Source organism: Branchiostoma belcheri, unplaced genomic scaffold, assembly GCF_001625305.1.
Source record: "Branchiostoma belcheri isolate BF01 breed outbred unplaced genomic scaffold, Haploidv18h27 scaffold3, whole genome shotgun sequence".
In the NCBI taxonomy this organism is placed as follows: Eukaryota; Metazoa; Chordata; class Leptocardii; order Amphioxiformes; family Branchiostomatidae; genus Branchiostoma; species Branchiostoma belcheri.
The window spans coordinates 4,669,351-4,684,160 of record NW_017803909.1 but is presented as its reverse complement, the minus strand read 5'-3'; the positions used below and the strand labels follow the sequence as shown (position 1 = coordinate 4,684,160).

The following is a 14,810-nucleotide window of genomic DNA, read 5'->3' as shown; positions in this document are numbered from 1 at the left end:
AGGTCCCATAAATGAAATAAATCAAATAAAATTTTTCTGAGGGAAGAAAACTTACTGTCATCTCTGTGCCTTCTCCTCGGATTTCCACATTGGTCTGGGAGAGTCCATTGATCTCAAAGGGGAGGACATCAAAATACTTGACACAGTGGCGTGGGAAGAAGGAGATGTAGACCTCACACGAGTCCTTTGGTGAAAGGATGGTCGGTTCAAACTGCACCTCTAGGTGGGTAGTGTTGGTGAACAGACAGTTCACACTGGAAGCGGGGAGAAGAGGAAAACTCTGGTTAGCATTTATTACTTTTGACAGATGCATTGCATCTTACTCTTTTCAGATTGATGTTTCTTTTAGTTACAGTTTTAGTTACCATAGATGTCTATTTCAATGGGCCAGGCCAACACAAAAATCACTGACGAAATTTTTTTTTTAAATACAACAGGTAGTATACTGTATCATATCCCAAACTTATTCACTTCATACTTGAAAGATTTTTCAACAGGAACATTACATCACCTGACATAAAACTTTTGCTTACCTGACTTCTTTGGAGTCTTTGTTGGTGATTTTCAATGTGGCCTTTCTGACAGGCATGCCAGCATGGTGGACAAAGCACGGCCCAAAGTCATAGTTGAGGAAGGAGAAGTGTAGACCTGGGGTGACCCCTGCACCAAGGGCCTTCAGGTCATAGGTCGGGCCATTGGTGATCTGGAATGGACATAAGTGGAAAACTGTCATTGCCAAGTTGCTCTCTAAATCAGCCACGTGCATTGAGCAACCAAGTTGCAACAGATCATACTATTAATAAGTAGCTGGCATTTGAAAACTGACTTACAGCAGGTATCAAACAACTGAGTTATAACAAGTTATCCGGTTATTAGTCTGCAGTTTGAAAGTGCTCACAGTTTGAAGGCAGAAAAGTGATCAAAAAGGGAGGAAAACTTTTCTTTTCCAAATGCTTAGATGACACTGTTGAAATGGCTAAGAGCATTGTGTGGGGGTGTGTTAAAATTTTCTATTTAGTTGTTTCAGGAATCATGACCACACACCTGCAGGGCCAGCTGACAGTCCTGTAGACTCATCCTGGTAGTTGGGCAGAAAGTCAGCATGCACTTCTTGTGGGCACCTACAGGGACGCTGCCTGTCTCAGGGGTGATGATGACAGTTTCTGGGTTCCTCTGCTGTTCCTTTGTCCAGTTGAAGTCAAAGGTGAACTTGCCGTTGTTCACAATGTGGATGGTACGCACTGCCTTCTCATAGATCTGGACCTGTGCACCAAAGTGACAATTTAATTAATTCTTGATAAATAAATAAATGATCATAAAATTACTAACATTGTTGGGACCTATCAAAATGAGTTCTGCTAATTTTGTATCCCATGCTGCCCACTACCTAGAGAAATCAGTGAGGAAAAATATTTACGTTCTCCAATGTAAGGATGGTTGCCTTGTCACATAACTTTATACTTTGCCTATGCTGTAAAATTTCCACTGAAAGGAAAAACAGTTGATGCTATGTTACAAGATGCCTGATTGGATAAGGATATCCTTGTATCTCTGCAGATGCTCACCTGTCCAAAGTTGACCTGGTTGAGCCCCTGTGGTGTCAGGGTGACCTTCTTGCCTGCCGAGTCCTCACACTGTACCGAGGCGTTCGTGGTGTAACCTTCCGCCTTCACGTTCAGGACAAGTGGCTCTGTTTTCTGCTGCACATGGCACACGACATTGAAGTTGACCTGCTTCTCCTCAGTCGGACTGAAGGCCACATCAATGGGGAAACTGCAGGGAGGAAAGGTTACAGTATGATAACATGTCACCATTACCCCTTTTTGACAAACTGTTATGTGAAAGTTGTGGACATCTGAACATAGGACATCATTTTTACTCAGCTATAACTAAATATGACTTTAATAGCACTTGTATATACATTTTGTAATTCATTTCTTGATTATATCTGATGGTCAGATGATAAAGCTCAATAAGCAGACCTAGAGGATAGAGAAAAGGATGAAAGCACCTTCCACCAGTTTCACTCTGAATGTCATCTAGGTGTGTTGTACAAAGGTTGGTTGCCATTTGGTTTAGATCCACTCTAAAACCACTAGACGGCTCTGTGGCTAGTCCTGACCTACCTTGCATTAGGTGGCACAGTGCCAGCCATGGGGGTGATGGTCAGGGCAGCGGCATGGCCCTCAGAGTGTAGGGAAGCCTCCATGAACTCAAAGACGAAAGGCCGAGGTTCATTGTTGCACAGTCCTATGGTTTCTACAGCACTGTGACCTGCAAGTAACAAAGACAATACAATCAACACCTGCAGCAAATGTTCTGGAATTCTTCTTTTGGCTGTCAGGTATTTGGAATCCTCCTTACAATTGCACAAGGTAGCAACATGGGTTATGAACTAAGAGATGTTCAAGTGCATTGCAGGCTCACAAGCACATTTCCAGTATTTGGTTTTTAAAGTACGTAAAAGAATCCCCCACAAACACTACCTATTTCAGGTATGGCATTCCAACTCATAAGCTCCAGAATTGATATGACTGTAACAGAATGGATAAGAATTGACAATAGTAAGTCAAAATGTGTCTGATGACTGTACCAAGAAGCAGCGGCTTGAAGTTGAGATGTGAGCGGTCCATGACGACCTTTGGCTCGGAGGCGGATCCTGTCAGTAAGAATGGCACCGAGATGCTGAGCTCGGGGATGGTGAAACACCAGAAGGACTCCACCACACCCAGCTGCTGCGTACAGAACTGGAACCCAACCTGGTAAACAACAAACAACAACAAACAAACAAGGTCAGAAATTGCACAGACTGCAAAAAATAATAACTGCAATAATATAATCTTCAAGTAATGCGATACTAGCAATGTCTAGTGTTGTGACAGAAATGAAAAGTCATGCAATACTGCACATTTTGATACAAATCTACAGCCAATCCTATGGTTAAGGGTTAGAAAGGGAGCTTCCTGTTGGCCTGACAATACAGAACATTTGAAGAATGCTGTAAGTACCTTTGTCTTGCGGCCTGCCTGAATGTGACCCCTTGACGTCTGGCACGTGAAGGGGGATGGAAGTTTGGAGTCTGATTGGTCCTCGTTATTCCAGAGGAAAGAGTAGTCCCGATTGGTTGGATTCAAAATGAAGAAGCTCCTAAAAGGCAAAACGGGAAGCCGTAAGTACTTTGTGGCTTGATGGAGGATAACAAAAGAAAAAAAATTCTGTATACCTATAGAAACGAAATGTTTGTTCAACTACCTTGAAGTTTTGACGTTGATCCCTGTAGCAGCAAACTCAATGACCCGAGTGTTGGGATCCAGGGTAGCACCAGGTGGTGCCCCTCGTGGACCTCTCATCTGAGGGTTCCGTCTTGCATTGATGTAATCCGAGTCCTCCAGTTCAAAGTGACAGTAAGGCAGGAGGCCACGCCCTCGGACTGCCAGTACCGGGGCCTGCTTCCCCTCCTCCAGGTTAGGGATGCTGCGAAGGTAAGAGGTTCACCAATATTCAAAGGAAAGCATGCACTCACACTGGAATGCAGATTTTGCTGCTTTCCAGTTAGATCACAAATAATAGACCACTAAGTTGTAACAAGTCATATTATTATTTAAGGCAGGTATTAATAGCATTGTTCAATATGACAAACTGCTAATTGAAAAGGACCAACAGAAAGATAGTTAAGCCCACAGGCTGTCAAAGCTTCACATACTTGCAGATGAGTTTGGCCTCATACTGCCGGATGTCCATGGGTGAGAACTTGACCGTGAAGGTCTGCTTCTTCCCCGCGGGTACAGTTCCTGTCTCCGGGGAGATGCTGAAGGGGCTGGGGGCGGCCAGGTCCTCCCCAGGGGGTGGGGACAACATCATCCGGCTGGAGGGGCGCAGGTCAGGGGTGGGGGCTGTTGGGGGCCTCTCTGTTGGAGCAAAGCTGACAGACTTGAGGCCGTCTGTCACCAGCTGCCAGTTGAAGTGGGCGCTCACTGTGCCTTTGTTGTTTAGTGTGAACCTGGGGGAACAATCCATGGTGAATGATATGCCTACACTGTGGCTTAAAAATACATTCTAGAGAATTTGAGATTAATAAAAAAAAGAGAGGCACCACCATACACAGTGTATGGACCAAAAAACTGGCATATCTACATGTATATACTGTATTCTTTCCCTCCATTCTTCAAGACAAAGTTCTGTAAAAGGAATTCCATTTTAGCACCTGCTGCTCCTCATCCACACCCTGACTTACTCATATATCCTAGACTGGAACATCAGTGTGTCCTTGAAGGCGATGGATTCTGTCTTCCAGCGCAGTTTGGCAAAGTCACAGGTGGCGCTGACTTGCAGCTCCAGATCTCTGGTGGAGTTCTCCACCACAGTATGGCCGGGCTCCTCCGCTGTCTCTGTCACCTTCTTACGAGACGTACGTGAAGTACTAGAACCAGGGGGAGGCTGGTCCTTGGTTCTGTGGTAAACAGATTATTCTTCTGTCAACATGACGTACAAGGACTTCTTAACGACATTGCTTAGAGACACTAAAACTAAAAGTAAAGTCTTGAATGCATCTTGAACACAAATAGGAGGCACTCACGTTTTCTTGTCAGCCTCTTGTGGCACCTGGATAGTGTCACTGTCCACCCACTTGATGACCCGTAACCGGTCATCCCAGTCCTGCACCTGTACACAAAATTTCTCTTTACTTCTCTACAAAACATCCAATCTCCTAATCAGTACTGCTGTTGCTGCATAACTTTACAAATTATCAACAAAATACAGAAAAAGACAACAGCCTCAATCAATGGTGTATGGATTATTTCCTTTTTTTATTTTTCATTTATTTTGGTATTAACAATTTAAAGGCAGGGGTTGGGACCAGAGTGCATTTACCTACAGGAAAATATTGTGTCTCACCTGGTCAGGCATCTGCTTCAGCAGTATTTTGCAGATCTTGCAGGCCACCGCAGCCCTATTGAGCGGTCTGGGCTCATCTGACTTGAAGACAATGGTGATGTCCTTGGTGCACTTGGGGTGGAGATGTCCAGTCTGCGGGCTGAAGGTCAAGGCAGCGTGTTCTGGCCAGGTAAAACGGTAGACGTCTTGTTCAGAATGGTTGGTGATGGTGAAGCTCAGCTGGTGAGGCTCGCCGATGGCACAGTCTCCGAAGTCCAGGTGGTTACCATGAACAGCTGGGGAGATGATTCAGGCATCAGTGAAGGAATCAGTGATTTTTTTTCATTTAAAAAATCCTTTTTTTTTAATTTTTAGCTTCTAGGATTTTGTAGTGACAGTCTTGTCATTTTATCATTAAGTTTAATTTAAAAAATGAAGATAAAAAGCAGACATGTGTAAAAATAAGAAACAAATACATGTAATAATATTGGTTCAGACAAGATTGTGTTAAATGTGCAGAAAATGTTTTCGACATCAATTCATCTCGTGGTTTACCTTGGACTTCTTCTTGTGCCTGTACCGCCTCTGGGTTGACTCCAGCCAGAGGTGCGTCTAAGGCAGGCAGGTTTTCGATGGTCACCTCCTCCTCGTACCCCTCTCCGATCAGCTGTATGTTGGTCTCCTCGTACTGGTTGTCCATGACACTGAGGTGGATAGTTCCCTTGTACTGCTGCACCACTCCAGGCTTGAACAGCACGTCAAACTCCACCTGCACACCGTTCTCAACTATCACTGACATGGTGTGGGCTTGTTTGGTTGGGGCTTCATCTGATGGACATGAACATTCAGCAGGGGTTACAGAGAAGTATAGTCCTAGCACTTAAGTTGACATGACATGGAAGAGTATACCATAGCCCCTGCAACTCACTCACAGGGAAAATAAACTATATCAGAACTATATTTGAAGTTGAAAAGGTAACAGCACTGTGTTAAACACCTATCAGCACAAGGCTTAATCATCACCGTTGGTTGAAGCAGGCATTTTTGTTCAAGTGTACTGGTCCATTAGGTGGTTATATACTGGTAAACTGTAATGGCTAACCTTCTTCATCTGAATCCACACTGTTGGCTTGGATAGCCTTGCTTCCCCTCTTTAGTCTCAAGCTGAACCCTCCTTCTGGATCAAGCAGGTCAATGTCAACCTATGGGATGGGAAATGGGTTAACTCATGGTGCAAGCTCTAAATAGTATTTTTGATCTGAGAACAGCAATCTGGCAATGCCTTGAATCATGTTAGGTACAATTTCTTTTTGAAGAGTACTGAACAATACCTCTTAACAATATATTAATTTTCAACTGGCCATGGACATTCTATTCTTTAACAAACATGCTCACCTTGCAGGGAAGAGTGGCGTCATTCTTGAGGACCATGGGCAGGGCCTGGGTGTGTCCCAGCAGCAGCCGCCTGTACAGCAGGAGTGGCATGCCCTGTTTGTTAAACAGTGTCGGCTGCACCAGGGTTACTCTGGGAAGGGTGCCCTCTCCCACCAGCTCAAAGGACAGGTTGCGTGCCTTGGCCAGCGTGCTGGGCAGCCCCTCTACTGTGGCCTCGAACAGCCCCGTGAAGGTCTGCATGGTGGACGGTGAGAAGCTGACCACCACGTACATGTGGCTGTGGGTCGGGATGGCCGCTCGCGACGGCTCGACGTCAAACACGTCTCCGTGGAGCTTGGAGGACGGTTTGATTGACAGCGGTTTCACAGAGAACGCCACGTCACAGGGAACCTTGTTGGTGTTGGTGATTTGGAAGCGTGCCCGGGCCTTCCTCCCCACCATGACGTTGTTAAAGACAAACTTGTTGTCCTCCTCAATGTACATCCCACCACTCTCCAGTTGTAACTGAGGAAAGAACAATGAAGACAATGTTCATCAAATAATACATAATTTTTAAAACCCAAACAAAACATTGAAAGTGTATCATCCTTAGATAACCAAAATAACGTTTTTAGATTAACCAGCCTTTGGAAAACTATTTATAAAAAGTGTTGTTGTGTTGTTTTTTCATCCTCATTGACAAGTAACAGTAATACCAGTATCTGGGATACTGAACAGATATCTTATTTGTCTGTTTCTTTGTTTTGCAGTTTGCTGCTACTGACCAACAACATTAGAAGCTAATCTACAGAAATAATAACATCTTCATTAAAAATACTTTATTTCACATGTCATCCTATTGCTTACCTGGGAGAGCATCTCGCTAGCCTGGCTATTCTGCACAATGCGATGTTCTTCAAAGATGGCTCCAATGTCAGAGGTGTTGATGCTTGGGATGCAGGCTTCAGCCACGAGTCTGTACGGGATACCACCTGGGTGGTCCTCAGGGTCACGGTCAGAGATCTCAATAGCGATATCCTGGAGACGAAAAGGCAAGCTCAGCAACCATTCTGTTGATTGCTCAAACTCTTGACAAAATCTAAAAATTTGTGTCTTACATACCCAGTAATCACTGGAAAACTGACCTTGAAGGGTTGACTTGTTTTAATACATTAGGCTATCACAAACAGAGATATACAGGGATATAGATAAAAAAAGACATGTACATTGCAATAAAAGAGGGATACTATGGTTTGACACAGTAATCCTTTACAGCAGACCTTGTGAAAATAGAAATATACAAAAAACACACCAGGTCCTACATTTATTTCCAAACATTGAAAGTTTCCTTATTGATAGACAATGTATCAACAAGATGGACATCCCAACTTAGGCATGAACAGGACACAGGTTAATTTGATGTATCCCTAAAAAACACAACTCACCACTTCCTCCCTGCCCGGCTGTTCCCCCAGACAGTCCACCTGGACCTGCTGATGTCCTCCCGGCTGGATCAGTCCAAACCCGGGGTACACCGTGAACATGCCCAGCATCAGGCGAGACTGGTTGGCCTGCGTAACCTCTTGTCTAAAGTACAACACCCGCTGTTGTTATCACAATGATTACAAATGATACCTGTATGTATTAGCACCAGCAGAAGCTCACCACTTCTACTATTCTAAAGAATGGAGCATAGGAGCTATGGGTACATACTGATCTACATGTAGTGCTTTCTGTACTGTAGTTCACCCAACCTACAAAGGCACAAATTACTATAGATAATATTTTGGTACATGATGAAGGCCCAACAATCAATCAGAATAAAATCATGTGTAATTACCATTAGTTTATGATTACTGTTAATGCTTCAAAAGATGGATAAATGCACACATGCATTTGATTTCAAGTATGCTGGTGGCAACATTTGGATATTTTCAACAATGATCATGATTTTGATAGCACACAATGACAGCTTGGATTTTTAAGACTACCATATATTTGACAAAAAAATTTGTATATGGCTGAGGTTTCCTGTTTGCAATGTTTCGCATTTGACCAAGTGTTCATTACCTGACAGATTCTGCCTTCTTTGGTTTGGTGATGGACTTGCCGGAGCTGGAGCCATCACGGGACTTGGTGCGAGCTTTACCTGGAATCGGCCTGGTGAGGGAATAGTGACAGGAATAATAGTACAGTGTGTCTACAGACTCAGGTGTGCACTGTCCGCGGTACTGAACTACCAGCTGGTGTTGTGTGGAGTGCAGCAGCAGAAGGACTAGGCTAAACTAGCTATAGCTAGCTATAAGCTAACCTAACTACCTCCTACTACACCAAACGTACCTGTTTGGAAACTGACTGAGCAGTCTAACGCTTTTACTGCCAAACAGCAGTGTTTTACTGCCACGTATCCAGGGATTCATTGGGTAGGGAAAGACAAGACATGTTGAGAAAGGAGGGAGACATACAATGTATGGAAATACATGTAGATGTACATCTATGGTCTTACATTCTGGCACATTTTAATAATAGGCACCTTGACCAAGTATATGTCTTGGAAAGGTAGCAAACAGCTTGCAGCTTTTTGTCAGGTAGGTACAACAGAAAACACAACAGATACGTTATATCAACAAGATTCCCTAAAAACCTACCCAAATCAGTTCACATTTCAATGGTAAAGTAGTGAATGCTTTGAGCATTATTGAAATACATCTTATGCAGTGAATTGGTCAGGTCAAGTGTTGTGTGATATGAGGAATAAAAATACAGAGCTTCACTCACAAGCGCTTCTGTGGACTCTGTGCAGCAGCCTCCTTGATGTAGCGAATGATGCTGTACTTGAAGTCAAACTCTCCCTTGTTCTCAATGGTGATGGTGCGGGACTTACGACTGTTCACCATCATGGCACCAAAATGTATGTCTTTCTCTGGATAAATGATGTATCTGTAACATTCCCATGTTGTAGTGTTAGAAGATCACGTTTGTTTGTTGATATTTCTGTCAGTCAGTCAGTCTCAAAAGACTATGACTAACTGCGTAAAATGAACAAACAGGATTCCTCATTCCTAGCTGAAGACATTTCTGTACTGCCTTATAAACACAAGATTTTAGAACTTCTCTTCATTAACCCAAGCTTTTACTTTTGGCAAGCACCAAATGGCTATTTAGTATCTTTTAGCTCCAATGATCAGCTGTATTTCTACATCAATCTGAGTTAAAGATATTTTGTACAAACCGATCCTGGGCATGTTCAGTTTCTGATGGATAAAGTAATCCATACAAACTTAACAAAAGGTACAGCAAGACCAGTTCTGACCTGCTGAAGACAGAGCGGACTGACAGCTTGATGGGGATACTGGCGATGGTCTCCCCCTGGTCACCCAGGCTGGGCTCTATCACCTGTGGGAGGGGACAGCAACATGTCATCATCATGTCTGCCATACATGTTGTTGTACAGTCATACAGTGGTGTGTATACGTACCCACTAGTGTGTACACAATTTGATTCAGACTCTGATGACAAACAAACATAACAAACCACACTATGCTTAGTGCCTGAAAATTGAAGAAAGTTCAATCTGAGCAGTGACTGACCTTGCACCTGAGGATGGGCTGGTCCTTGATGTTGACCTCGTAGCGTGATCGGAAGATGACCTGGACCTGTGTGGGCCTGTCTGTGGGCAGGAGAGACCCGTGCTGGGGCAGCACTGAGAACAGACTACCCACTTCAGGCAGGTTAGGGTCACTGGTCTCAAACATGAACCTAGGGGCAGATAGGCAAGAAGTGTTATCACTTGTGGTAGAAGTAAAAATGACAATGTCTCCCAGATTAACATTTCCCAGTGAATACACTTCTGATTCATCCTTGCCAAAAGAATATCGAAAATCCATCTTTAACTTGGCTACTAATACTCAAGGTCGTCCGGAATTAGAGTGTCAGTCCGGAATTAAAGTGTCGCCTGTTAGTTGTATATACACATCAGTAAATGCATTTCAAAGATACCATAATGGAAAATGTACTCACTCATAACCAATCTCGTATCTCCCCTTGTTCTTCAGCGTCAGAGTCTGCTTGGTCTCATCCATGACGCGGATCACGCCAAAGTCAAGTCCACCATCTGCACCTTTTGGGAAGCTCATGTCCAGAGCGACATCGTAGGCCTCAGCATGGACCTGTATGTTCTCCACATCCACCAGACCCATGATGTTGTCCACATCTGATACCTGAAGTTCAGATACAATGTTGTTCCATGTTAAAGTGTAGTGCTATTAGCATGATGTAGGGAGAATATCACATTGCTAAGTACATGTACGCAATGCAAATGGTGTGCATCTGTACAAAATAATTCTTTTCAACCAGAAACAACAATATGACTCCTATCTAGTAACAGGAATACAGAATTTATTGTTACCTCCAGACGAATGATCTTCTTGGTGTTGGTTGGCTTCATGGCACGGAAGTGGGCATGTAGAGCCAGCTCAGACTTGGGGTCAATGACCCCTTGCTCTGCGGACAGAGAGAAGTCGTCTCCGAGATTCTCCACGCCACTGATGCGCCAGGCCACGGGAAGGAGGGTCGGGTTTCGCAGGTAGATTGTCTTGGTGTCTTTCCTGGAGAAAGGACATGTGCGCAGGAGGTTATTATAGTTAAACTTGAGATACCCAAATAGTAAGAAGAAACCAGAGTGAAGAAATAAGATGTATTCTGAATCAGATACAATAATTATTGCAATTGAAAAATTCTAACCATGGTACTTGTAACCATGTGTGCTGTAAGACTGACCTGTGCAGAAGAACCTTCTCAAAGAACAGCTGTTTGCGGTCCATCTCTATCTCAGGCTTGACTCCGTGGCAGGAGATACGGAACACCACAGGCTCTGGGTTCTCCCTCACACAACACACCAGGCAGTCTTCAAAGTAACCAGGTGTCTTTGGGTAGGCCCAAATGGTCAGCTCCTAAACAATAAAGAATGACAGCAATTATTATAATTACAATATATATCTAAAGGACTTCTATTTGCATCTTTAGAAGAAGGTGATTGTATACGACTTCATCAATGATTATAATTATTAGAACTAGATGTACATGTATCTAGCTTGCCAGTGAGACTGTACCTGTGACTCCTGAGGCTTGAGGAGCATGCTGGGAGGGTCCAGGAGGTATGTGGTAGCCTGAGCATCCTGCTGGAAACAGAAGGTGATGTCTGCCTCCAGCGGAGAGGTGTTCATGACAGTCAACTTCTCCATGTTCTCTGGGTACCTGCCCTCCTTGTACCTGTCTCTTGTCTTCCCGCACAGTAAGGGTCCAAACTCCATGACCTCTGTACCCAGGACGTACTTCTTGTGAATGATTTCGTCAGACCTCTTGCTCTTCTTACGGTGGGGAAAGACAACCCTGCAAAGCAACATAATTACATGTAGTTGCCATGGTAACAGACGTCTGGTTCAGGTCATTGACCTTATTTGTTTGGAGAAGAAGAGGAAGAAGAAACAGAGCCGAAACAATATGTTTTTCTTCTGCGAAGGTACACATGAAAATTTAAGCCCAGAAGCATGTGGATGACAGAAACATTGCCTTAAGTCTAATGCTACAGAAAGTCAGGGATGTAAAGCACGAGCAGCTGGTCACTATACCTTGGTTCCCTGCTGATTGTTGGGAAGGCGCAGATTCCTCGGCAGTACAGCTGGTAACGTCTGCGGGTCCCCACAATCTCAAAGTTCAGCGTCTGATCAAACTGTCCCAGATCCTCCGATGTGAAGCGGAGACGCAGCGTCACGTCTCCGCCGGCAGGGATGACCCAGCGGAAAGTACTCAGCCTGGAGGGATCGAGACATAAGTTCTGAATACATCCAAACTGAAGAAACAAAATTATATTGATGTGTAGCAACACTTAGTAAAAAGTACTGTTAACAATGTTTACAGCTGCATCTGAAAAGATTGAATGAGAGTAGTGGGGACTCACTTTGGACTCTTATGTTCAATCGCTGTGGAAGTGTCTCCAATTGTGCTGCAAAAAAAACAATGAATTGCATGATTATCAATCAACACATACAACTACAAACATGCATCTGCTATGGATTGTATCAAACAAATTCTGAGCTTAAATTCAAGCATGAGATTCAAGATAGATTTACACAGTAATTTTATCCTGTGCACAGTAGTTTTACATATTAGGTCAGAACCGTTAACAAGGATCTTCCTCTATAGAAAGCAGAGAACTTCACCAACCTTTGGCCATCTGCCTCTGACCCAGGGGTAGCAGCCCCGGGGGGTGGGGAGGGTGCTGACAGAGAACTTCTCCTGCCCTTCCGACTGGCCGACTTGCGGCGATCCTTCACACTGTCTGTCCCTGACCGCTTGTCTCGTTCCTTGGACCGTCCACGGCTGGACGTTGCTGTGTGCTCCTCCTTCTCAGGCTTGGTAGACTTGTCTGGTGTGACAGACTCAGTGTCAGGTTCAACATCCGGTAGTCTGTCCTCAGGTGCAACATTCCTATGGTTAAAATCAACATTATTATCAGTTACTTTATCAAGAAACAAGATACACATGACACAATGTAATAAAATAGTAGTAGAACGTCATTCTATGGATAGTTACAACAATCAAGATAATTATGCGCTAGGTTTTCTGGTAAATGATGATGTTTGTCTTGACAAAAGAGCTGATTGCATTAGATGAAAGAGCTACACATACATTTGTGTGGACAAAAATAAACCTTCAAAACCAAGTAGAATACAGCACACAGTGACAGCAAATATAAGATGCAAACAAACAACAATTTTACTTACGGGTCGTCTTGTGAAGCTGCCACAAAGATGTAGTGGCTGGCCACATCTGTCCCAGGTGGAGATTTCCTCTTGACAGGATAAGGAACCACTGAGAAGGTGGCAGGAGGGGGGATGGGTGGGCCGCCAGGACCCAGGCCAAGTCCGTCCAGAATCTAGGGATAAGTACTGATTAGCTGAAATTCGTAAACTTAATTGACAAACACTTGTAACAAGCTTTTATCTTAAATCTGTATTCTGGAAATCCACTACATGGCCACCACAGAACGTGAACTGGTTGTCAGAAGCACTGTAACACGTATCTCTTGTTATGTAGTGTTTATACAGTTCTAAGTATACAGGAATGCAAACACACCTCGTCCACTGGAGGAAGCTGTCCTGAGGTCAGGAGGCGGGGCCCACACGGGTCATCTGGGTCGCTGGCATCTAAGATGATGTGTGGAACCCCCAGCTCCTCCTTGGTCTGCTCCTCCCCACCCTTGTCACTATCAGCTGGGAAAGGTTCTCCTCCGAGCTGAGAGGTGGGTGTGCCAGCACCCTGGAGAGAGACACATGCAAATTAGTCATATCAAACATAACAACATCAACAATGACAGTTGTTTCTGGTATACTAAGTTTTACAACAGCATGAAAACAAAATTTTGAACCACAACAACATCGTACCTCTTTCAGTTTCTCTAGCTTCTCCTTCTCCAGGCGTTCCTTTTCCAGCTTCTCCTTCTCCATCCTCTCCTTCTCCTTGTCCTTGGCTCGACCTCTCTTGGCGGAGGGTGGTGGCTGGTCGTCAGCAGACTCCTTCTCCTCATCTGGTGTTGTGGGCCTGTGCACGATCAGCTGTGTGCGGTCCCAGAACTCCAGGATGGGGGAGATCTCCTTTTGGGTGTGCTCATATGCTTTGAACCTGTGTAGAATCGGCCTTGTGTAAGTCTTCTGACAAGAAATTTTCATGTCTGAAGCTGCTGTCATCAAATGGTCAACCTTTGATGGGCCAAATCGAATCAAAAAGTGCGTAGTTTTCACATTTGGCATTTTCCATCTTCCTATACTTGACAAAATACAAAACATCCAGGTAAGAATATTGACCTGTTGGCCAGTTGGACCTCCTCTGGGGGTGGTTCTGGCACAGGCTCCTCTGCTGCTGTAGCCGAGGACTCCTTAGCTGTCACGTCTGTCGATACAGGGCGTCCTTTGCCATCCTTTCCCTTCTTCTTCCTGATAGGACAGAATTCCAACAGACTTTGTTAAAAGATGATGGGAGCCTAGGCCAAGGCTTGATTAAAGCTTTAACAAAGCTGTTACTCCAGAAAGTATTCTCAGCATATGCTTACAACTAGATTCAAGTCATTGAATCAAATCATAGAATAATTCACAGACTGTGACATCACATACTTTCCGCCGTCATCCTTCTCATCACTCTTGTCCGTCTCATGTGACTCCGGTCTGCCGGCAGCAGATGGGGACCCCTTAGCGCCGTGCTCTCCTGCTCCGTGGGAGCTGACAGCCTTCAGGGCCGCCACGCGATCCTGGCTCGGAGCTCCTCCAGGCTTCCCACCAGCTACGCTCTTCTTACCCGCAGCTCCGTCGTCCTTGCCTCCTTTACGCTTGCTTTTGTGTTTCAGCCTGGTGAAAACAATGACAGCCCATGAGTTATATGACTGAAGGATTGATGTAATTACATGTAGTTGCAAGAAATACGGAATGACTTGGTCATCCGCCTTACAAACACCTTACAGATGTATGCCACATAACCTTATTTCATCTGAACAGTACAACAACATT

The 14,810-nt window shown here is 44.4% G+C and overlaps 1 protein-coding gene across 1 annotated transcript in view; it reads right to left on the bottom strand.

Annotated features, from left to right (window-relative positions):
- Window positions 1–14,810, bottom strand: part of LOC109473701 (hydrocephalus-inducing protein homolog) — a 39,299-nt gene that overhangs the window by 5,938 nt on the left and 18,551 nt on the right. Inside the window, exons 43-75 of the mRNA XM_019773667.1 lie at window positions 14,421–14,651; window positions 14,115–14,243; window positions 13,695–13,932; window positions 13,387–13,569; window positions 13,035–13,186; window positions 12,475–12,738; window positions 12,209–12,253; window positions 11,880–12,062; window positions 11,361–11,640; window positions 11,029–11,201; window positions 10,658–10,856; window positions 10,270–10,469; window positions 9,840–10,008; window positions 9,563–9,645; window positions 9,028–9,189; window positions 8,320–8,409; window positions 7,695–7,836; window positions 7,117–7,287; window positions 6,271–6,774; window positions 5,978–6,077; window positions 5,431–5,703; window positions 4,897–5,171; window positions 4,577–4,662; window positions 4,235–4,450; window positions 3,704–4,000; window positions 3,253–3,474; window positions 3,009–3,147; window positions 2,594–2,759; window positions 2,127–2,274; window positions 1,566–1,773; window positions 1,045–1,263; window positions 534–703; window positions 56–254 (exon numbers count right to left, since the gene is read on the bottom strand). Coding sequence (XP_019629226.1) covers window positions 56–254; window positions 534–703; window positions 1,045–1,263; window positions 1,566–1,773; window positions 2,127–2,274; window positions 2,594–2,759; window positions 3,009–3,147; window positions 3,253–3,474; window positions 3,704–4,000; window positions 4,235–4,450; window positions 4,577–4,662; window positions 4,897–5,171; window positions 5,431–5,703; window positions 5,978–6,077; window positions 6,271–6,774; window positions 7,117–7,287; window positions 7,695–7,836; window positions 8,320–8,409; window positions 9,028–9,189; window positions 9,563–9,645; window positions 9,840–10,008; window positions 10,270–10,469; window positions 10,658–10,856; window positions 11,029–11,201; window positions 11,361–11,640; window positions 11,880–12,062; window positions 12,209–12,253; window positions 12,475–12,738; window positions 13,035–13,186; window positions 13,387–13,569; window positions 13,695–13,932; window positions 14,115–14,243; window positions 14,421–14,651 — 6,316 coding nt within the window. The remainder of the gene's footprint in view (window positions 1–55; window positions 255–533; window positions 704–1,044; window positions 1,264–1,565; window positions 1,774–2,126; window positions 2,275–2,593; window positions 2,760–3,008; window positions 3,148–3,252; window positions 3,475–3,703; window positions 4,001–4,234; window positions 4,451–4,576; window positions 4,663–4,896; window positions 5,172–5,430; window positions 5,704–5,977; window positions 6,078–6,270; window positions 6,775–7,116; window positions 7,288–7,694; window positions 7,837–8,319; window positions 8,410–9,027; window positions 9,190–9,562; window positions 9,646–9,839; window positions 10,009–10,269; window positions 10,470–10,657; window positions 10,857–11,028; window positions 11,202–11,360; window positions 11,641–11,879; window positions 12,063–12,208; window positions 12,254–12,474; window positions 12,739–13,034; window positions 13,187–13,386; window positions 13,570–13,694; window positions 13,933–14,114; window positions 14,244–14,420; window positions 14,652–14,810) is intronic.